Below are 25,186 nucleotides of genomic sequence, written 5' to 3' on the forward strand. Positions count from 1 at the left end.
TTGACAAAATAAGCTAGACGTTTTCACCTTATTGCTACAGAGACGTAACACTACCTCAGGAAGCCAAGCTGCTTTAACCAAAAAAGAAAAAGAAGGGACTTCCCTGGCAGTGCGGGTTCACTCCCTGGCCGGGGAGCTAAGATCCCACATGCCTCGCAGCCAAAAAACCGAAACATAAATCAGAAGCAGTATTGTAACAAATTCAATAAAGACTTTAAAAATGGTCCACTTCAAAAAAATTTTTTTTTAAAAAAAGAAAAAGAAAAATCAATGTACAAGTAGAGATGAAAAGGCCAAGTTTTGTAGTTGAGTGTCAGAGAAGATAATTTTGTAGGGTATTTTGAGTTTTCTAATAAATGCATTATGCATTGCGTAAAGCATGCACGTGTATTTCCGTACCTAGGTTCTAGTCCAGGCTTGTTTGAGAGTTTACAGCTTGCGGCTAGGAGACCTTCTGGTTTCCAATGTCTGGCCCAGGTTTCTGCCTTCAAAAATTAAACGCTGGGGGCTTCTCTGGTGGTGCAGTGGTTGAGAATCCGCCTGCCAATGCAGGGGACATGGGTTCGAGCCCTGGTCTGGGAAGATCCCACATGCCGCGGAGCAACTGGGCCCGTGAGCCACAACTACTGAGCCTGCGCCTCTGGAGCCCGTGCTCCGCAACAAGAGAGGCCGCGATAGTGAGAGGCCTGCGCACCGCGATGAAGAGTGGCCCCCGCTCGCCACAACTAGAGAAAGCCCTCGCACACAAACGAAGACCAAACACAGCCAAAAATAAATAAATAAATTAAAAAAAAATTAAACTCTGGGAAGAAAGTTTTAAAATGTCATGAGCATAATAAATCATTATGCTTTGATCTTGACAAAGGTACTATTAGACAATCACCCCAACTCATTTATAAATCTGGATTTATTTCTTTAGAAAATTGTCCAATTTTCACACGGTTTCAAAGACAACAGTTATAAATTACATGGCAGTTTTTACATGTAATTTTACATAAATTTTACATGGAGTTTTTGCGAAACTCTGGCACCAAATTGAAGGTATACTGGCAATGTGTTGAAGGTATACTGATTTGTGAAGTTTCACTTGATTTTTTTTCAATCCTCAGGGTCACCTGATAACTCAGTTCAATGTGAATGGGTCTTAAATAATGTAGAAAGAGATGTTTAAGGGCTTCAGAATCTATATCTACGTACAACTACTTCCCTCACAAAATATGTGCCTTAAGGCACTGTGCATAGTTCAATAAATATTCCTGGATTTGATTTTTATTAGACCTTTGCTCTGTTCAAGGATGGTAAATCTTTCGTTCTTAGACTATATTTGTTACCACACGGTGTGGCGTAGTCCATGTCTAAAAATATTCATGATTCAGTCTTGCTTTGCAAAATTCAGTCATTTTTATTTTTTTAATAAATTTATTATTCATTTATTTTTGGCTGCATTGGGTCTTTGTTGCTGTGCGCGGGCTTTCTCTAGCTGCGGCGAGCGGGGCCTACTCTTCCTTGCAGTGCACAGGCTTCTCACTGCGGAGGCTTCTCTTGCTGCGGAGCACAGGCTCTAGGCGCTCGGGCTTCGGTAGTTGTGGCTCGTGGGCTCTACAGCTCAAGCTCAGTAGTTGTGGCACACGGACTTAGTTGCTCCGCGGCATGTGGGATCTTCCAGACCAGGGCTCGAACCTGTGTCCCCTGCATTGGTAGGCGGATCCTTAACCACTGCGCCACCAGGGAAGCCCTCAGTCTTTTTTAAATGTGCTTATTTCTGCTCTGTGTCACTGACAAAGGACTTGAGAGAGATATATTGATATTCACAATCTCTCCTCTAGAAGTATAATCCAGACACTACCTCATCATATAGCTCTATTTCTTGTAAAGAATTACTTTATCCAAATAATTGACAGTAATAGTTTTAATTTTATGAATAAAAAATAAACAGTCCTAACAAGATTAGTAACTGCCTTGCGTTCACAAGAGAATCATAAAGCTACTTTTCAATAAACAACTTGATAGTTACATAATCTTGTTCAAAATCAAGATGGCTCTTATTTGTAAATTGATAGCAAAACATCTAGAGGTATGCTGGTACACTGGCTCCTTGGAAAGGAAAACAAGGCTCTGACTTGTAGCATTTGCCAATATCTGTGGTGACAACTGATAGACGATTTTGTTGAAGCTGGAATATGTATATATGAATCTCTAAACCGGCACACATACACACACCATTCTATACAAATGTGCATGCTTTGATTCTTCCTCTTACTACTCAAAGGAGCCTCAGAAGAACAGTTTTTGTCCTGGGGCAGGATATGGACGGGACAGCCTCTTTATAAGAGCAACACAACTGAAAACAGATAACATGGATAACGCTGATCCTCTCCTTCAGGGGAGACTGAGTTTGAAACATCACCCTTTTTTGACTGAAGTGGAGAATCCGACAGCTATAGTGTTTCCGCTAGAAGGATTTTGACCACAGTGAACTCCACTGAGCAAAAAAACATTAGAAATACAAAGCTCTTCCAAAACATTACCCATGGCAACCATAGTTATCCTCATACTATGGTGACCTCCAGATTGAGTGGTCTACAGACCAACAGTCCAAGATGGAAATAGAATCCAGTCCTTTTTGTACTTCTTCCTATGAAGTCATAATGATTATGATGCTTTCCTTAGCAGTAATTCAATCTGGGAAAATTTTAATCTCTGTGCAATATCCAGGGAACTCTCACCATGCTGAGGAGAAAAAGAAATCATAGCTATTTATCTCCGAGAAAGTCAAATGTCAATGCAATGACCATGTCATCCTATTAATGCTAGAACCGAATGACAGACAATGTTGACTGTCATTCGGTTCTAGTATTAATAGGATAACTTGATTCCTTAATGAGGACAATTAATTTGCTCTTAACAACTTCAGAGGCAATTAATTTATGTCAACACAAAGCCAAAGTTAGAAGGTTATGATGATAGAACCTCAGACCATGGTCCACAGATCCTTACCTTATTCTTTATCATGGGGTCTGCATGGGCTTCAAGGAGCAGAGGAATGAGAGTCTGGTTTTTCATTTTGCAGGCATAATGTAGCGCAGTGCAGCCATACTGAAACACAAAGGATCAACATCAATCGGAATCCTTACACACTGCAACATATGGCTTCTTTAGCAAGCACTTTTCATATTTTGTAATGTACAACTAAGCCAAACAAACAGTCTGCAAACCATCTTTGTGGAACTATTTCACGCAAGTAAACTTTTGGGAGAAGAAAATGATTGCAAAGGTTTGGGGCAAAAGGTGAAGACAAAACCTTATAAACAGGAAGAATTTAGCCTATGGTACTCCTGTTATCACTGTTCTTACTGTCATTTGGATTTCTCTTTGACCTTTGTCCTTATCTTTCCTTAGTTTGCAGATGGGGGCCTTCTCACCAGTGGGTTGGGATCTTGGCTGCAGCAGCAGCTGTTAGGATTCATTGAGCACTTACTATGTGCCAGGCACTCTGCCCAATGCTTCACATAATGACCCCTATAAGATTGCCAACAAACACATGAAAGGATGCTCAACATCATTAATCATTAGAGAAATGAAAATCAAAACTACAGTGAGATATCATCTCACACCGGTCAGAATGGCCATCATTAAAAAATCTACAAACAATAAATGCTGGAGAGGGTGTGGAGAAAAGGGAACCCTCTTGCACTGTTTGTGGGAATGTAAATTGATACAGCCACTATGGAGAACAGTATGGAGGTTCCTTAAAAAACTAAAAATAGAACTACCATACGACCCAGCAATCCCATTACTGGGCATATACCCTGAGAAAACCATAATTCAAAAAGAGTCATGTACCAAAAGGTTCATTGCAGCTCTATTTACAATAGCCAGGACATGGAAGCAACCTAAGTGTCCATCAACAGATGAATGGATAAAGAAGATGTGGCACATATATACAATGGAATATTACTCAGCCATAAAAAAGAAACGAAATTGAGTTATTTGTAGTGAGGTGGATGGACCTAGAGTCTGTCATACAGAGTGAAGTAAGTCAGAAAGAGAAAAACAAATACCATATGATCCCCATAAGTAAGGACTAGTGATGTTCCCATTTTACAGATGAGGAAACCGAGAGTCAAGTAAGTTTAAAACTTGCCAAAACTCACATAGGTAAAAAGTGGCAAGCCTAGGTTTATACATAGGCATTCTGACTCGAGCTTAACTACTGGTGGTGGAATTTTGTAATCAGAGCCTGTATTTTTCTTAACTCCCCACCAGTGGTGGAGCAGTTCTTTTAAAAATATTCTAAATTCAATAAAAATGTTATTCCCATGAGTTCAGTGGCAGAATATAAGCAATATCAAGGTTGCCTGACGCAGTAAAAAGGAAGGAAGGAAGGAGGGGAAGGGAGCAGAAACTAAACGTACAAGTGTTTCGGAAAATAAAGCGAGCAACTTTATAGATGACAAGTACACTACCCACAAATACCATTTGCAATGTTATTTCAAAGTGACTAAAAATATAAACTTACACAATCTATAGCATTAACTTCTGCACCAGCGTTAAGTAGCATTCGTACAAGAGACTCATTCTGCTTTGTCTTTGATACCTATGACAAACAGCAAGCACGAGAACAAGAGAGGTTTATTTACAAACATTGTCTCCCTCTTACGTCTGGAGTATTCCAGTCAATAGGCTTCATTTTAATCCCAACACCCCTATGCGTCTATGCATCTTTCTTAAACTCTCCCCCACCTCCTCACTGCCCATTAATATCAATTAGGTAAAGCCATGGTTGCCAGAGTGTGGTCCTGGAGTAATAGCATCTGCACCTTGGGACCTAAAAATGCAAAATCTGGGGCCCTACCCCACACCTGCCAAATCCTACTGAGGATGGAGTCCAGTGGCCCGTCTTTCCCTTCCTTGCTCAAAACCCTTCTATAGAATCCCATTGCTCCGGGGGCAAAAGCAAAGTCTTCAGCCTGTGACAAGGTGCCATATATTTTGCCCTCCACTTATGGCCCCAGCCATCTCATCCACACCCCCGGCTCACCTTGCTCTAGGCACATTGGCCTTGGTTAGTCTTTCATTCCCACCAGGCTCCCCCGTGCCATAGAAGAGCTGCCCTGAATGTTTCTTCTGCCTAGAAGGCTCCTCTCTCCTCTTTGCCTGGTAAGTTCATCTTTAATATCTCAGCCCAGGCCCCTCTCCCTCCAGGAGGCTGTCCCTGACCTAACTGTCCAGGCGACATCTCTCTCCTCTGGGCTCTCCTAACACTGACCATCTCTCTCTACCAACTACCTCATAGGAACTTCACATGTGTTCTGTCACTATTGGATCAATGACTTATTCTTCACAATCCTCTAACTCTCACGAGGACAAGGACTACACCTGTTTAGTTCATCATTGTATTCCTAACACCCAGCACAGTGTCTGACACATAAAAGTCTATAATAAGTATGTGTTGAATGATTGAACACATGAATGAAATTAACTAGGCTCCTCAGAAATCCACTTTTCCTGCCTCGTTCCCTGAGATTCTGACCACAGGACACTTTGAGCATCCCCCCACCATCCTATTCCGTTAGGGATCGTGGCTTTCTCTGCTCAGGTGGGCATGTCCTGGAGTTCAGTCCCTTTACCACTTCGGAAGCGCCACCCAGCTGTCTTCTCTTTGGGCTTCCCTCCTACGTCAATGTCTAAACTGCCTTTCTCCTCTTATCTTCCTCTAATATAACACAGTCTTTTCTGATCCTTTCCCCTATCATTTCCTCTCATGTCATTTATTCCTTAGGCATCACAAATTTACAATTTCAGGCCCCATGAATTAAGATAAAACACGTGCAATCAGAGCTGAGTTATTCATAATAATTCGTATATTTGCCCAGGGCTCCAGCTTTAAACATTTTACTGTCTTAGAGAGCAAGGTTGTGTGTCAACAAATTCTGAATGAGCCTTGCCAATCATAGTTGTGATTTTTTTCTTCATAATCTCCAAAAGCATTTGAAAATGAATGGCAGGTTTACCCCACCCCCAAAACTACAAATATTCAAATGCTGTGTACTAAATACACAATTTTTCAAGAACTTTTCAAGGGTATAAACAGAGTATGTGTTTATCAGTGAATTAGAGTTTCCTCTCTCTCATAAATCCAAGCATCAAAATCAATGTTATCATATTTAATTATAGTTCTTCAAAATGTAAAACATTTAATTACCCAAGGAGATAATAACATTACCTACTGGCAGATTTTGTTCTGGAGTTTATGTTAACAAGAATAACTAACACCCATAGTCTATTAGCAAGAAGAGAAGGGAGTTGGTCATTTAACTGGAATAAATTACGTATCTGTTGAGTTATCTCTCAAAGGCAGAACTGGCCACAAGAGGAACCAGATGGAAAAAAAGTGAATGAGTCAGTGCAAACCTGTCGCTCTATTTGGAAAAAACAAAACAAAACACCTCAAGCTTCATCTTCTACTCATAATATGACTGCATTCCTCTACAAACTACATCTTCCTTTATGTAAGCAGCTTACTGCATGCCAAAGGTTCCTTCAAACATGAATAAATCTACCAAGGTGAGAGGTGGGCTTCAAATTCTCTGTAAAGATCTCCTGTGTTTGTCAGCTTCTGGTGCAAGTCTCCTGGGATCTGTTTTTTAACTCACACCAAGATGGGTCCTTAAAAATCAGAAACTCAAAAAGATATGTACAAAAATCTAAACTCTTCTTACAAAAAAAAAGGAGAAAAGAAATAGTAGGGGGGCTTCCCTGGTGGCACAGTGGTTAAGAATCCGCCTGCCAATGCAGGGCACACGGGTTGGAGCCCTGGTCCAGGAAGATCCCACATGCCGCGGAACAACTAAGCCCGTGCGCTGCTGAGCCTGCGCTCTAGAGCCCGCAAGCCACAACTACTGAAGCCCGAGCGCCTAGAACCTGTGCTCCGCAACAAGAGAAGCCACGGCAGTGAGAAGCCCGCGCACCTCAACGAAGAGAAGACCCCGCTCAGCGCAACTAGAGAAAGCCTGCGCACAGCAAAGAAGACCAATGCAGCCATAAATAAATAAATAAATAAATAAATAAATAAATAAATAAATAAATAAATAAATAAATAAATTTTTAAAAAAGAAAAGAAATAGTAGGGAGGGGATTTTTTTTAATATTCAGGATTTTTGCTTTTCCTTCAGAAGATTCTTGAACAAATTTAATTTATTTTTCCTAATAAACATTGCACAGATTATTTTACCATTGACTGATTTCCCTGGCTACCTTTCTTCTTGCTTTACTTCAGTCATAACATAGCATGTATGTTAGAGATGCCATTTGTAGAATACAAACCAAGAGCTTACTTTGTTACTATTTATTTACATCTCACCAACTTGGCAAAATTTAATGACTCATGCTGTCGATCTTTTACTCATTTATACTCATTTATCTTTTGCTCTCACGAGTGTTGTACTCACCATGAGGAAATAGCCAATAAGCAGGACAGGCATTAAGAGGATAATGAGTAGATAATCAAAGAAGGTAAATCTTTTCTTCACAGCATAATGCAAGCAGGTTCTCTGTTTCTAAAAAATTAAGAAAAGGACTATTTATTAATAAAATATTGTTTTAAACTGCATATTTTTAGATTACCCTATCAAAAAATTTAGTCTGCGCTTTTTATTTTTGTGGTATTCATGGCATCTTTTTCTGTGGAATAAATCTAATTAATAAACCCAGAATTCCATTGACCAGAATATTGAACACAGTACAGTCTGAAGAAAAAGTTGGGCCAGAGAAAGACAAGTGAAATGTACATTTTATGAATCATCAAAAGATTCTCACATTCACTTTGGTTTGGGGAAAAAAATACATTGAGATATAAGCATAGGACAATTTAGTATGAAAAGCTATAGTTACTCCTTAATCATCTATGGTACACAATTATTCATTTTGTGGTTTGTTTATAGGAAAATTTTAACCACATGGCAATTTTTCCATGTTCCTACATGAACACAAGCAGTGCTGGACGAATGGAAATAACTCAATTTAATTCTTCAAATACATGAATAATTATCAGGTGACAGATTTAAGCTTCTAGGAATTGTGGGGGATATAAAACCTCAGGGCCTCATAATCAAGCAAAGGTAGACCGAAACACACACAAGTAAGTGTAATGCAAAACAAGCTATGGTGACTGGAATTCCAACCAAATCAATGAGAAGAGAGGAAAGTCAGGAAGAAAAGAGAGGTTCATTTCTACTCTTCTTAAATAAGAGTATTTTTGTTTTTCTAATATCAAGGTATCTGTGTTCTCTGTAAAAATTTTATAAACTAGACAATAGTATAAGGATAGAATTTAAAATCACCCATTATCAAACAGCCCAGAGTTAACTGTTGATATTTTGCTGTATCTTCCTCCAGTCTTTAAAATGCATATATGTGGAATTTTTCAGTGTAGGATCATACTGCACATGCAAAATTATATCTGCTTTTTTTCAGTTAACATGTAGAATATGTGCATTTTCCTATGCCATTTAATATTTTTAAACACGTAACTGTTATGGCTGCACTGTTTACCGTTCTATGGAGCTGTTCGAATTTATTTAGCCAAACCCTACCTGTTGAACATTTCAAGTAATTTTAACTTTTCATTTTCACAAATAACATTGCTTGAATCCTCATGTATAAAGCTTTATCAACATTTCTAAATTTGTCCTTAGCATAAGTTTCAAAAAACAGAATTCCTGGCATAAAAGGCATCGATGCTTCTCACACCGTACTGCTAAATTGTGCTCTGGTAAAATTATAATGATTTACACTTCCTTCCTGATCAGCATTTGATTTTCTGTCTTAATCCTGGTCAATCTGGCACACCAAAACGAACAAACAAACAACACAACAAAAAGATATCTTTATGTTTTAATTTAATTTGCTTTCCATACAATCCATCACTCTGTTAGGCATGTATGTACATCTGTACCAACACCAGAGCTTTTTGTTTGCTTGCTTTTAAGGCCTCTGTTCAGTACTTCTGAAGATAACTCAAATATAGGTTTAAGAAACGGGAAAGCACCAATTCAGATTATTAATGTACAAGGATTAGTATTGGGGAAAAGGGAAAGGATTAAACCTTTAAAAACCATTAAAAATATTTTTTAAATGGACAGTTGCAAACCAAACACTTCTCATAAAATCTCTGCTAAGGTATCCACTGAAGTCCTTCCCAGGATTTCCATAAGCAGCCTGGCTCACGTTCTCTGCAAAACAGAGATAAGCATGCCTCCTCAGCCCCGTCCCTGTGTTGACAAACATCTCCCTCCCTCAGCTTCCTAACCAGCAAGTCTCCTGAGAGGGCACCAACCCAGAGACATCTGTCTTGGCCACCCCATCTCACCACAAGGCCACACACCTGGTTCCTCAGCTGGGTGCTGGGGCAATCATGTCACACTCCACTAAGCAGCCTATCTGTTAGATTAACGCAGCCGTGACTTGCTTTTAAACCCAACCCACAAAAAATAGGAAGCACAAACAAGAAAGTCCATTTGTGGACTTCCCTGGTGGCACAGTGCTTAAGAATCCACCTGCCAATGCAGGGGACATGGGTTCGAGCCCTGGTCCAGGAAGATCCCACATGCCACGGAGCAACTAAGCCCGTGCACCGCAACTACTGAGCCTGTGCTCTAGAGCCCGTGAGCCACAACTACTGAGCCCAGGTACCACAACTAGTGAAGCCCGCAGGCCTAGAGCCCGTGCTCCGCAACAAGAGAAGCCACCGCAATGAGAGGCCTCTGCACCACAACGAGGAGTAGCCCCTGCTGGTGGCAACTAGAGAAAGCCCACGGACAGCAACAAAGACCCAATGCAGCCAAAAAATAAATAAATAAATAAATAAAATTTAAAAAATAAAAAAATTAAAAGAAAGTCCAGTAGTGATCCATTTTCTGATAATATATTATTACTCCCAATGAGCTAGACTTTAAACTGACTTGGAAGGGAGCAGTGGGGCCCTATAGGCTATTTTCCCTCATTGAATGTACTTGAGTGGGTACAGGGCATTCATAATTATTACAAAGAGTGACTTTTTATATTGACTTAGTGTACTTTAAATGTTGCCTTTACTATGATGCAGATACTGGATGTTCCCATGGGGTTCTGAAAGGATGTTCACAGCATGTCCTGCTCTTCCTTAGTTCTGAAGACTCCAAGTCAGCTAATAACACATATTTAAGTATATTCTTCATGCCTTTCTGTCTGGTTTCAAGTAGCCTCTGGTTCGTGAGCATATTTGTTCTTGGCAAATTTCTCAGTGAAATTCTTTTATTCCACAAGCATATTATAGGATCTTCTGGAGATCAGAACACTGATATAGTAGGTAAAAATCTAACTAATGAAATAGCACCACCAGGTCAATACTTGTTTCCCAGGAAATCTTTCCTTTTACTTCTGTAATAGTGAGGAAGAGGAGCAGGGAGAGAAGAAGGGCAAAGAAAAGCATGGGGAGGAGGAGGAGGAGGAAAAGAAAGGAAGAAGCTCTATCCAGAAAAATGAGTGAACCATTCCTTTTTTTTTTTTTTTTTTTAAGAAATACAAGGACATAATTAGCCATGAAACCCACAAAATATGCCTGTTCATTGACCTATGTTTTATTTTGCTTTTTAGCCTGGTAATATGGCCTCAGTCTCTCTAAAGTAAGGCCCAAAAAAATTGTTGGTGTTAGGAGCTACAAACAATAAGCAAATGACATCCACTACTTCCACTGGTGCGAGGAGAAAGGAACTACCATGGTCATGGCCTCACCTGGTTTTTGAGGTTCACATCAGCGTTTCTTCTCAGAAGGAAGGAAACGATTCTCAGGTGCCCTCGCCTGCAAGCGCAGATCAGGGGGGTGTCTCCATTAAAGCCATCTTGAACGTTGATACAGTTGCCGTCTTCCCTCACCCACTGCCACACTTGACCCAAGTTATTCTGATAGGCCGCCTGGCAGATGGGCTGAGGAGAGGAAAACAAAAGCAGGTTTTGAAATATAGGAATAGTTAAACCACACCAAGAAAAAAAATCACCCGACACCTTAAAATTCCATATTTCCAAATTGTAATCTACTGCTTTGTTGATGAGATTTGGGGTCTCAGTGATGTCTAGCCATAAGTCTAGAACAAGCGTAGGGCCACCAGGGACCCCTTACTATTTCCTAAATTGCTTGGCACACAGGAATGTTCATTGAATGGACGAATGAGTGAAAAGATGGATGCAATATTGCCAACTCAGTAAGGAAATTGTGTGTTGAGTTCATGGATAAATGATGCCTGTCAGAAAAGCAGGTTTCTACTCAAGATAAAATCTGCATATCGGAGGAGTTTAGGGCACCACTAAGTAATGGGACAAAGACGCATGGCCCCCTGTACTCAAGGAAATCTGCACAGTGGGAAAGAGCTATTTTAGACAAATAATATACAAATAACGAATTATGTAATTAGCTGCAACTAGATGCTTTTTATTTTAGAAAGCATTATAAGGAATTTTGCAAAGCACGATGGGAGTTTAACAGCAAGATCTGAGCAGACATCATCTTGCCTACTTTCCCTCTCTTCTCTCCCTCTGGACTTCTCTCTTTTTTTCAATATCTCATGTTTAGTTTCTTCCATTGGGGCCTCTGCCCTTACTCTACAAAACAAACAAACAAACAAAAAGCCAAAAAAACAGCCACTTTTTCGCCTCTCTCTTCACCTGGCTAACTGCTAGCTCATCCTTCATGTCATAACTTATTTTCATTTTATCTGTCTTTCCTGAGTCCAGCATTCCTTCACAGCAACTGACAAAACTATACCTCTTTTCTTAATTATTTATAATTGTGTGTTGCAAGCTACTGTGAACCAGGAGGGGTTGAGGCCACAGTGAGTGAGGGAAAGCACTGAAGTTCAGGCTATAAATTCCACATGAATAGAGGCTACTTCATTCCATTCACTGCCATAGCCCCAGCATATATATAACACAGCACTGGGCACATGGTAGGCACACATTAAATAGTTTCAGATTGATTTTAATTAGACAGTATAAAAAAGCACTTAGAATACCTGGCACATGAATGATGCTCAATTTATGGAGGTTATTATAATTGCTTATTAAGTATTAATTAAATTAATTAGCGATATCTGCCAAGAGGTAAAGAAGTGATGGTCAGAGCGGTTGCAGGAGAAATCAGAAAAAGACATGGTCCAGATGCAAAGGAGGCAAAGTTTTTTTAAAAAGTTAGAAAATTAAATTAAATTACTAGACATCACGTAGTGTTTTGTTGCATGAGGTGTAAAAGCAACTGAAAAGGTTCTATGCTGTTATAAACTTTGTCTCCACTAGGGGGCAGCTCAGGGTCATAAAAGCACTGACAACATAAGTCTATAATCCGAGGGGACTGAAAAAAGTCTGTTAGATAGAATTAGCTCTATGGAAAAACCTACTTCATTTTTTAAAAAAATTTCGCATACACCAATGAAAATTTGCCACTGATGACTACTACTCACGGGCTAGCACTTGGAAACTGATGGTCTTGTACGCAGAACTTGAAAACAGGTGGCTATAGAGTTAATTTTTCTGCTAAAAAGTAAAATGTCTTCCTGGCTCACTTAGATATCACATACAAATTGTTAATTCTTCTTTTCCTAGCATTTTAATTTACAGTATTTCAAAAGCTGGAGTTTTTCATGTAGTGATCTGGCTTTCCAGATTCTCTTTAAAAATTGAAAGATTTGACAACACTGGGCCCACATTCACACAGGACACCACACAAAGCTCCCTCTGCTTGGGCTCCTCAAAATCTTCACTTAGGGCTTCCCTGGTGGTGCAGTGGTTGGGAGTCTGCCTGCCAATGCAGGGGACGCGGGTTCGAGCCCTGGTCTGGGAGGATCCCACATGCCACGGACCAACTGGGCCCGTGAGCCACAATTACTGAGCCTGCGCGTTTGGAGCCTGTGCTCCGCAACAAGAGAGGCCGCGATAGTGAGAGGCCCACACACGGCGATGAAGAGTGGCCCCCGCTTGCCGCAACTAGAGAAAGCCCTCGCACAGAAACGAAGACCCAACACAGCCATAAATAAATAAATAAATAAATAAAAGTTAAAAAAGAAAGTTTTTTTACCCCTCCCTCAGCTGCCTAAAGAATTTAGATAAAAGATTCTCTGACATAAATCATACCAATGTTTTCTTAGGTCAGTCTCTCAAGGCAATAGAAATAAAAACAAAAATAAACAAATGAGACCTAATCAAATTTACAAGCTTTTGCACAGCAGAGGAAACCATTATATATAAAAAAAAAAGAAAGCGCCTACAGAATGGGAGAAAATATTTACAAATGATGCAACCGACAAGGGCTTAATCTCCAAAATATACAAACAGCTCATACGACTCAACAGCAAAAAAACAAACAACCCAATTGAAAAATGGGCAGAAGACCTTAATATACATTTCTCCAAAGAAGGCATACAGATGGCCAGTGGACACATGAAAAGATGCTCAACATCACTAATTACTGGGGGAGAGATAAATTGGGAAATTGGGATTGACATATACACACTACTATATATAAAATAGATAACTAATAAGAACCTACTGTATAGCACAGGGAACTCTACTCAATACTCTGTGATGACCTATATGGGAATAGAATCTAAAAATGAGTGGATATACGTATATGTATAACTGATTCACTTCACTGTACAGCAGAAACTAACACAACATTGTAAATCAACTATACTCCAATAAAAATTAATTTTAAAAAATCACTAGGGGCTTCCCTGGTGGCGCAGTGGTTGAGAATCTGCCTGCTAATGCAGGGGACACGGTTCGAGCCCTGGTCTGGGAAGATACCACATGCCACGGAGCAGCTGGGCCCGTGAGCCACAACTACTGAGCCCGCGCGTCTGGAGCCTGTGCCCCGCAACGGGAGGGGCCGCGATAGTGAAAGGCCCGCGCACCGCGATGAAGAGCGGTCCCCGCACCGCGATGAAGAGTGGCCCCCACTTGCCGTAACTAGAGAAAGCCCTCGCACGAACCGAAGACCCAACACAGCCAAATAAATAAATAAATAAATAAATAAAAATAAATAAATAAATAAATAAAGTAGATATTAAAAAAAAAAAAAAAAAAAAAATCACTAATAATCAGAGAAATGCAAATCAAAACTACAATGAGGTACCACCTCACACCGGTCAGAATGGCCATCATTAAATAGTCTACAAATAGGGACTTCCCCGATGGTCCAGTGGCTAAGACTCCAAGCTCCCAATGCAGGGGGACTGGGTTCGATCCCTGGTCAGAGAACTAGATCCTGCATGCTGCAACTAAGAGTTCGCATGCCGCAACTAAAGATCTCACATGCCGCAACTAAAGATCTCACATGCCGCAACTAAAAGATCCTGCATGCGGCAACGAAGATCCTGTGTGCTGCAACTAAGGCCCGGCTCAGCCAAATAAATAAATAATTTTTTTTAAAAAGTCTACAAATAGCAAATGCTGGAGAGGGTGTGGAGAAAAGGGAACCCTCCTACACTGTTGGTGGGAATGTAAGTTAGTGCAGCCACTATGAAGAACAGTATGGAGGTTCCTCAGAAAACTAAAAATAGAATTACCATATGATCCAGTAATCCCACTCCTGGGCATATACCTGGACAAAACCATAATTCAAAAAGATACATGCACCCCTATGTTCACAGCAGCACTGTTCACAATAGCCAAAACATGGAAACAACCTAAATGTCCATCGACAGATGTATGGATAAAGAAGGCATGATACATATATACAGTAGAATACTACTCAGCCATTAAAAAAGAACAAAATAATGCCATTTGTAGCAACATGGATGCAACTAGAGATTATCATACTAAGTGAAGTAAGTCAGAAAGAGGAAGACAAATACCATATGATATCACTTATGTGTGGAATCTAAAATATGGCACAAATGAACCTGTCTACAAAACAGAAACAGACTCACAGACTGTTGGTTGAGATCAGACTGTGGTTGCCAAGGGGCAGGGGGAGGAGAGGGATGGACTGGGAATTTGGGGTTGGCAGATGCAAACTATCACACTTAGAATGAATAAACAACAAGGTCCTACTGTAGAGCACAGGGAACTATATCCAATCTCCTGGAATAAACCATAATGGAAAAGAATATTAGAAATAAGAATGTATACATGTGTAAAACTGATTCACTTTGCTGTACAGCAGAGACTGGCACAACATTGTAAATCAACTCTACTTCAATTTAAAAAAAAGCGGGGGTGAGGGGGCCCTGTTCTGGAATAGAGCTTTCAGCAGAGATCGCTGCAAAGAGTATGGGGGAAACACAGCAGAGCCTAAAGATCAGAGTTCACTCTGTGTCCCATTGTCTCTGCAGGCCCAGCAAACATTTATTTACCAAACATTTGCTTTTCCATCTTTTGTGAATTACCTTCCTCCCCTTCAAAGTCCCAAATCACTACCACCAACACCCTCTCTGTCTTTAGCTGAAGATGGTATTTAACGTGAGGGTTTCAGCCATTTTGGTGAGTTATTCAGTTTTCCTGGGTCTCTCCCATGTATACATGTTATTAAACTTTTGTTTGATTTTCTCCTATTAATCTTCCTCATGTCCATTTAATTCATAGACCAGCCAGAAGAAGAGGAAGGGTACGTGCCTGGCTTTCAAAATAGCTGATAACTGTTTTCCAGGCCCTAAAATTTAAGAAGCGCCTCTGGGGAGCACAAGACACGTTCAGTTTGTTGATGATTAACTAAACTATTCTGTATGGGTTATTTAACATAACCGTGTTTTACACTGCTCCAAGTTAAATAGAAATCACAGCCGGAAAAATAGTTGACATTATTTGAGTACCATGGAGGAAACTGAGCTGCTTGCACTGTAACAGAGGTCTTGAAAAGCAAAGTTTTTTCCCCACCATCCCCACTTTCAGTATTGCTTCCCCTGAAGTGTAGTGGATCCTCCCTAGTTGTCAGTCTAAAGAGGGAGACTTTGGAACTCTGCCTTGATAAGTTGCTTATTAACCGTCTCCATGCTGCAGCTCCCCCCATTTAAAACGTTCCCTAACAATTTCTGAGGATAATCTGTGGGTTTTTTGGGTTTTTTTAAAAAAAAGCTTCCAGTCTTGGTGTCTTCCTGATTTAATAGATTTTTTTAAAATTTATTTATTTATTTTTAGCTGCGTTGGGTCTTCGTTTCTGTGCCAGTGCTTTCTCTATTTGCGGCGAGCGGGGGCCACTCTTCATCGCGGTGCGCGGGCCTCTCACTATCACAGCCTCTCTTGTTGCGGAGCACAGGCTCCAGACGCGCAGGCTCAGTAGTTGTGGCTCACGGGCCCAGTTGCTCCGCGGCACGTGGGATCTTCCCAGACCAGGGCTCGAACCCGTGTCCCCTTCATTGGCAGGCGGATTCTCAACCACTGCGCCACCAGGGAAGCCCAAATCTGTGGTTTTTGATGCAACACGGTTCAGATAGTGTACAAGAGAAACGTGTACACTAATGAAATGTCTTCCCAGAAAAGGCAAGAAGACGTTTTCTTCCTCTTCAACTTAGGAAATCTTAGGGAATAATAGTGAAGGTTTTATTTTATTTGTACAATAAAGCTCAAGCCTTTCCTTCTGATGACTCATTTCTTCACATACCGTGATTTAAATTTCTTAGTAAATTCTTTCTTTCAGATAAATAAAAAAGCCACAGGAATTTTTTTTTTTTTTTGTCGTAGGTCCACTTAACCTTTATGTAACATAAAGGACAGCCCCAGCAGTGGTTGGATTATGAGGAGTAGTAACAGTGAAGGGGAAATCAAGGAAGGGCACACATTTATCTGTTTTCTATTCCTTCTCCAACAAGGTCTTTTCAGGAATATGATGTTGTCTTCACAGCCAGGAAGTTAAAGAAGCTTCATTACCACACTTGAGACCTGAGAAGCTCTGAGGCCAGGGCAGGGCAAGAAAGCCTTTGCCTCCAATCATGAGGAGAAAGGACGGAGGAAGGGTGGCTTCTAGCTACTTGATCTAGCCAATCGGAGGCCCTGATATCTCCCTACTACCTCAGACCACCAAAGAGGTAAATGCAGGGCTTTGAGGAAGCAGTAGTGTCACTCTCACTGCCTCCTGGGCTCCAAGACTTTCTGCCAAACAATGGCTGCCCAAGGGTGGGGATGACCCTGTTAAACTGACATTATTTAGAATTACTGGAGCACCGTGATGACAAAAAGCAAATCAACCTTTAGTCAGTATTATTAGTCTCTAAATTCGGAATAGACAATAAAACTTATTGCCTGTACCTAGACGAACTGCTCTCACCCATACCTTTCATATACCACTCAGTTATTCCAACTGGCCCAACTTCCCATGCTTCAGATTCTCCATACATACACCCCTTGTCCGGAACACTCTCCCCAAGATTCCCAAGACTAGATTTGTATTCCTCAGAGTTCAGCTCGAATGTCACTACCTCATTGGAGCCTTTCAGGTTAAATCTAATTACATATGTACACCCCTCTTATATACTCTCTCTTTATCCTGTTGCTTCCTTGATTTCTCTTTTCACTACTTACTATTATTTTTTTTTTAACTTGTGTATTCATTTTACATTGGTAGCTCCAAGAGGTCAAGATCTACTCTTATTTATTTATCACTATGTACCAGGAGCTAGCATGTGCCTGGAATATAGTATGTGATCAATAAATATTGTTGATTAAATAAATGGATGACTGAATGAATGAATAAATATTTACAAATGTTTAGTGCCGGTTTCTGTTCATACATTGAAGCTATCATTTCCTTTTTAAAATGTGATTTAGTACCACATTATCACTTGTAAAATACTTAAAATATACAAGGAAAGAATCAAGAAATCAGTTGGGATAGAACCTATTTGGTGCTCTTTTTTAAATATACAATGCCAGGGCTTCCCTAGTGGTGCAGTGGTTAAGAATCCGCCTGCCAATGCAGGGGACTCGGGTTCGTGCCCTGGTCTGGGAAGATCCCAACTGCTGCAGAGCAACTAAGCCCACGAGCCACAACTACTGAGCCTGCGAGCCACAACTACTGAAGCCTGCACGCCTAGAGCCCATGCTCCGCAACAGGAGAGGCAACCGCAATGAGAAGCCTGCACACCCCAGTGAGGAGTGGCCCCTGCTCGCCGCAACTAGAGAAAGCCTGTGCACAGCAACGAAGACCCAACACAGCCAAAAATAAATAAAATAAAATATTTTTTTAAAATAAATAAATATACAATGCCAAAATCTTTAAAGGGTTCAATACCCAAACTAAGTAGATAGAGATTGTGAGGGAGGCATTTTTTTCAATTGCCTTTGCCTCTCCTTTTCCCTTATCATGGAAGGACACAATGTTTCATGCTGAACCCGATCTCACCCAGCTATCCTGTTTTATATATCAAAACTGTGACCAGAAGAAGTTAAGTGATTTCCCCCAACTGCCCTGAGTTTCTGGCACAATGGGGACTAAATTCTAGGTTTCCTGGATTTCCGGTCCAATGGCCTTCCCATTCATTACATCTCTATTCCTGTTCCCCCTGAGTTCTCCTCCTCGATGGTACCAGCTCCCCCAAAAAGCCCTGCTCAGCCTAAATTGCTTTCTCTGGACACTGTATATTTCAATATGATCCCCCTCTTCTTTAAACCATATGCTCTTTTTCTATGGTAACATCTTCCCATCTGAAAAACAGATATATTCCTAAAACATTAATATTAAGAGTGCATGTATGTGTGTATGTGTGTGTGTGGGTACCACTGTTCATAGGTAACTTTAACATTAGACTTTCCCAAAGTTTAAAGGGATACATCATTATAATATAATTTTCTAGATATTCCTTTTAAGGCCTTGTTTCCCCACCTGACAAGGACAAGAGCCTGGAGAATGTTCTTTAGATCTCCTAAGCACAAATTCTTGAGCTCTTCAAGTTCTTATACAACTTCCTTCTTTCTAATTTTTGTAATACTTTGCAGTGTGCAACACTTCTCTACAGGGTGGGAGTAAAATTTACCTCATTGGAACCTGGATTTAGTTTACCCTATTCTTCTAACAAAGGGAAAAGGACAAGAGTGTAACTTCGTGGGGAAGAGCGTTGGCAGAAGAGCAGAGTGGTTAAGACCAGCTTATTTATGGAGGGTGACATGCCTATTGAGAGAGCTTTAGGGAAAGAACTTAGCATGTTCATCAGGACATGAGCACAATTTCCCTGAATATACACAGGTCTCTAGCCAGTAAGTACTTTTTAGCTGCATAACTCTAGGCCAGTTCCTGAAACTATCTTTGCCTCAGTTTTTTCACTTGTAAAATAAGGATAATCATAGTGACTCTTTTATATGGTTGGGTGAGTATTAAATGAGTTAATACACTTAAAATGTTTAGAACACAGCCAGGCACATAATAAAGGCCTAATTAAATACTTGTTATTATTGCAAATAGTATGAACAGATATGTGTGATAAGGGTTTAAATCAGTGGACCCCAACCTTTTTGGCACCAGGGACCCATTTCATGGAAGACAGTTTTTCCATGGACCAGGGGAGGGGGGGATGGTTTCGGGATGATTCAAGTACATTACGTTTATTGTGCACTTTATTTCTATTATTATTACATTGTAATATATAATGAAGTAATCATACAACTCACCATAATGCAGAGTCAGTGGGAGCCCTGAACTTGTTTTCCTACAACTAGATGGTCCCATCTGGGGGTGATGGGAGACAGTGACACCCGAAGTCTGTTGCTTATGTCCAGTCTGCTCCGTAAGATGCAGCTTAATTGTCACTTGCCACTCACAGATAGGGTTTGATATGTCTGCAAGCAATTGATTTATTATGGTGTCTGTGCAGTCAAACCTCTCTGCTAATGATCATCTGTATTTGCAGCTGCTCCCCAGCTCTAGCTTCACCTCAGATCATCAGGCATTAGATTCTCATAAGGAGCGTGCAGCCTAGATCTCTCACGTGCGCAGTTCACAGTAGGGTTCGTGCTCCTATGAGAATCTAATGCGGCCGCTGATCTGACAGGAGGCGGAGCTCAGGCAGTAATGCGAGCGATGGGGAGCGGCTGTAAATACAGATGATGCCTCCCAGCCGCTCACCTCCTGCTGTGAGGCCTGGTTCCTAACAGGAGTTGGGGATCCCTGGTTTAAATGAATCAGACCTGTTTAAAAGTCTGGCCTGCATAGCCGGGGGTGATCAATCCAAGCTTAGTTCTCTCACTGAGCTCTAAGCATATCCTCTACTGCAGAGGTTAGGACCCACTCTGGGACAACCCCTCATTCTCCCCTTCTTTCTTACAAATATATTAGAAACAACCTAAATGTCCATCGATGAACACATGGATAAAGAAGATGTGGTACATATACACAATGGAATATTATTCAGCCATAGAAGGAACAAAATTTTACCATTTGCAAAAACAAAGATGGACCTTAAGGGTATTATGTTAAGTGAAGTAAGTCAGACAGAAAAAGATAAATACCATATGCTCTCACTTTTATGTGGAATCTAAACAACAACAATGAAAAACAACAAACAAACAAGCACACACACACACACACACACACACACACAAAAGCACATGAATATAGAGAATAGATTGGTGGTTGCCTGAGACAGAGCAGGAGGTCAGAGGTGTGAGAAATGGGTGAAGGGGGTCAAAAAGTACAAATTTCTAGTTATAAAATGAATAAGTCATTGGGATGTAATGTACAGCATGGTGACTGTAGTTAATAATACTGCATTGCATGTTTGAAAGCAGCTAGGAATGTGGATCTTGAAAGTTACCATCAAAACAAAAATTTGTAACTATGTGTGATGACAGATGTTAATGGATTTATTGTGGTGATCATTTTGCAATATATACAAATATTGAATCATTCCTTTGTACACCTGAAACTAATATAATGTTATGTCAATTATACCTCAATAAATATATATGTATATGCTATATATATAATAGCATAACTATTAGCAATGCAAGGCTCTAGAGGGTAGCAGAATATGAACCTCAGTTTACACCTCTTAGTGTAACAGGTATTTTGAACTAAAGGCAATTGAGAAGAAGCAGATACAAAGAATGTTCTCTGCCCTCCCCCTCTTTAGCTAAAAGCAGGACATAAATATGTGAAGGTGTTGCCCCTTCTTTCTCTACCAGGAAGGACAAAATTACCTTTGTCAGCCCAGAGAAGTCACCAAAGTATTTTACAGAGTAAAATTTCTAACTAGCCCTTGTCTTCCATTAGCTCCCCTACATATTTGCCTTCCCTCAGTTTGCTGCCTTAGAAACTCAATGTACTTTTCCTTTGTCTTGCCACTCCTCTAAAAATTTATTTTTCTTTTGTTAAGATGCTATGTGAGCCCAAGTTCTAAGTACCTCTTTGAGTTACTCAAAGTAGTATCACTTGTGGTACTGAGTTGCATGGAAACACCATTTATCCCAACACTACTTAAGACTACTGAGAAATAAAATATTGCCTGCCATATCAGTAAACAAAGGATGTCACAGTCATCAGCAAATGCAGTCACCACCAGCCACCAAAGGTGAGCCGGTGAGCCCCGAGGGAACTCAGGAAGGAAACAAAGAATACCTGCCATCTAGCAGCCATCAGACTGCAGCCACTCCAAAGGTGAGCCCTGCGGAAACTCAGGATATGAAAACACAGGATCCTGGCCCCATATAGCTGAGGTGCATATCAAAGGAGTGATTTTAGTGAGCCCAGACTCTTGCATCTTCCCATACATAGAAAAGTACTAAATTCCTTAACTTGACATATCTAGTTTTCTTTTATTAACAGTACTTTTTTCTTCCTACTACCTGCCCTTTGTTGCAAAACTCCTATCTGTCCTAGCTCACCCTCACCTCCTCGGAGCAGTTTTCTCAGGGTTATTTGAGATGTTGCCTCCCGGGCTTGACGCCCTCAGTGTGTCCGCTGAATAAAACATAACTCTCAATTTTTAGGTTATGCATATATTATTTTAGTTGACACTAGCTTTGATTCAATGTTAATTATGAGCTTTGAATAATTACTTATGAGCTTCTAGGTAAGTTAGGGTCTTTTAGGGGTGTGTGTATACGTGTGTGTGTGTGTGTGTGTGATTGTCGTATTTGCTTTCAAATATCATAGTAGATTCCACATTGCTTTGTCCTCAATATATCTGAAAAGTGAAAAGTTCATTCCACTTCCGGGGATATTCTCACTGATACTTATAAGTATCAATGCCTTGCCTTGACTCAACCACTTGCCAAATCCACACCCCATCAACAAACAATTACACTGCTCACACAAAGACTTCCTTAAGTAATTATTTCCAGGACCTAGACTGTACGCTACAATCTGGCTTCTCACTGCATGGTCCAGGACCAGCAGCATGTTGCGGAGATGAAATGCATTATCTTATGCCCCACCCAGACCTACAGAATAATAATCTGCATTTGAACAAGATCTTTGAGTGATCTGTATGCACATTAAAATTTGAAAAGCACTAGCCGAGAGCAGCATTTTTCTCCCAGGGGTGGTAAACTGATCACCTACATCAGAATCACTTGGGAGGCTCCCCTAAAAAGCAGGTTTCTGAACCGTACCTCAAACTGAGTGAAACAGACTCTGGGTTGGGGGCCCTTGAAACTGCATTTTCAACAAGTTCCACTTCCTGGTGCTTAGGCAATCTAGGGCTTAAGAAAGGCCAGAGTAGCATTTTAGAACATTACATGTGTTGACATTTTCATATATGTGAGTTCTTCACCAGCCTAAAGTCACTGGGCAAGACATATCTAGAAATATAAACTAATCAAAGAAAAGTTGACTACAGAAAGACACACACACACACACACACACACACACACACACACCTGGCATTAGACATAACTGCCAACACTGAGAAACTGCCTCCAGTATTAGAAGAAGCGCCCAAAGAGGTTCTGTTGAGCATCTGCAATGAAATGCAGACCGACCGGTTATTTGTGTGAGAGAGGAAAGGGAGCAAATCATGAATAAAAACCTCATTACACCTCTTGGACTCTTGTTTAAACATGACTCTCTTGTACTCCTTTGAAACATTGTTAAAAATCTATTTGATTCTAGTAGGTTACTCTCAATACAGGAAAAAGCATTTCTGTATCCATCAGCTGTGAAAAGAAAAAACTCAAAATATCAAAACTACATTCTGCTTTTATCCTTCTTCTACACAGAGATAGACTTTATTAGTAATTGCTAGAGGTGAATTTCCTTTCAAATATCAAGCGGAAAGGCATTACTCTATACCCACATTTCCATAAAAGAGCCAGGCTATCTTTAGTCTGCTTAGAAAATCCAGTTGAAGACAATTTTCATTTGTCCTCTGGATGTTTGACATCAGAAAACACAACTCCATTAACTCCCTTTTCATAAATTTCATTTTACAGATCCAAATTACCCCCTCAAACATCTGGACATCATGACATGTATACTATATGGCTCTCTACTAGCTACTATCTAGCTAAAGTTTTAGGATTGCAAAATAATTTGCCTTAAAATATTAAAATATCAAAAAGACTAGCACACTGGACTTTGTTTTGACTTAATGCTTTTACAGAAAGTTAGACAGATGAAAAGGAGACATTAATAGGGATAAGAAATTACATTTGAAAAGCATAAGCAATTTTTAACATCTTGGGAATCTTATTTCCAGGGAAGTTACATACCTCAGAGTATAGGATTCCCATGCTGGTCCTTCACAGACTTATTTCACAGCTTCTTGAATCTTCTGGAGGTATTTCCAATTAACATCAAAATCCTTCCCAGTCGAGAGAAAGGTCCCTAGAAGCCCAGGTTGGTGGCAAGTCCTTTCTTTCCACACCTGTGAGTGTTCTTCCAGCAACCTACACAGCAACACCCCTTCCAGAGAGCCCAACCCAATGAAACAAGGGCATTAGTTTACTGTGTAATGAATCACCCAAGTTGCGCATCATCTAATGTTACAACCCCGAGGAACTGGTTTCTGAGTCATACCTACTCTGCCAGTGGTGACATGTGGAAAAAAGGAAACAAAGATGAGGCGGGAAGAAAAGTTCTCACACGGGCAGAAACGACTCAGGGCTCAAAACAGGGTACTGTGTTTAGGACATTTCCTAATTGAAATCTGGTTTTCAGTGGCTATTGAGAAAGGCTAAGTGCAAACAAACTCGCTTGTTAGAACCATATATGTCTGCATAGGACTTGACCTTCATGAAAAATAATCTTTAAAACTGATGGATTATTGCTGTCTTTATGCACACATAAGTTTATTTATTATTCCTTGATATTTTTTATTAATATAGACTAATTAAAATAATAAAGTCAATTTATGAGCTATAGTATTTTATATACATAAATGTGCTCATAATCACATTCAAGGGCATCTTTTGAGTAAAGTCTGAGCAACTCAAATTAAAAAACCTAAACTTTTTGAAATATCAGTCCCATTTACATTCTAGTGAATTCAATTATACTAAAAGGTTTAAATTACACTTATAGTATTACCATATTTGATTTTCCTTTATAAGCACTTTAATTCTGAGCGTAGTGTAATATATTCCCAGCTAAACGATCTTGTAAATCTAATAAACTAATAAACTAAACTTACTCTAATATAATAAATATTAAGTCATCCTAAACATCCTAATACTGTTTCCAAATTTAGTCAATTTATAATATTCCATTTTAAAATCATGTCTAAAATCAATTACTCTATTATACATCAATTACTCTCTTATACATTTTAAATGGAAACACCAGGCCACTTGGTCAAACGTGCTAACATGCCAAATCTCTTAAACGTCGTAGATATTTTATATACCAAATATGATACCAAATATTCACACATTTTCTCTGAACTTAACACAATCACAGCAAAGTGCTAAACTTTCCCAGAATTAATACACACACCCATGAGAGAAAGCGTTCAACCATCCCAAGCAAACTGATTTGATCAGTTAAGGTTCTTTGTGGCCAAGATTTGGCGCCAGGATCCAAGGCCTAAGCCTATATATATATATATATATTTTTTTTTTTTTTTTTCAGGGAAATTCTTCCTACTCCAATGATGGACACAATGGGCTATTCTTATCATTGTTATAATGAGACTTAGACACTTTACTATGGACTTAGCTTTGGGGCCTACCTCCCAGGAGTTTTAAGAATTAGCTAATTCTTCTGTTGGAGACGGAAGCCTGCAATACCCACTAA

The 25,186-nt window shown here is 40.0% G+C and overlaps 1 protein-coding gene across 1 annotated transcript; it reads right to left on the reverse strand.

Moving 5' to 3' along the window:
* Positions 1-2,305: 2,305 nt before the first annotated feature.
* Positions 2,306-15,208, reverse strand: ANKRD22 (ankyrin repeat domain 22). The gene is made up of 6 exons (XM_068547901.1): positions 15,179-15,208; positions 10,774-10,965; positions 7,452-7,559; positions 4,520-4,597; positions 2,998-3,096; positions 2,306-2,730 (listed from the first exon to the last, which is right to left on the reverse strand). Exons 1-6 carry the CDS (start codon positions 15,206-15,208, stop codon positions 2,653-2,655), a joined length of 585 nt encoding a protein of 194 aa, XP_068404002.1. The 3' UTR covers positions 2,306-2,652.
* Between the last annotated feature and the right edge of the window lie 9,978 nt (positions 15,209-25,186).

Source organism: Eschrichtius robustus, chromosome 7, assembly GCF_028021215.1.
Source record: "Eschrichtius robustus isolate mEscRob2 chromosome 7, mEscRob2.pri, whole genome shotgun sequence".
Classification (NCBI taxonomy): Eukaryota; Metazoa; Chordata; class Mammalia; order Artiodactyla; family Eschrichtiidae; genus Eschrichtius; species Eschrichtius robustus.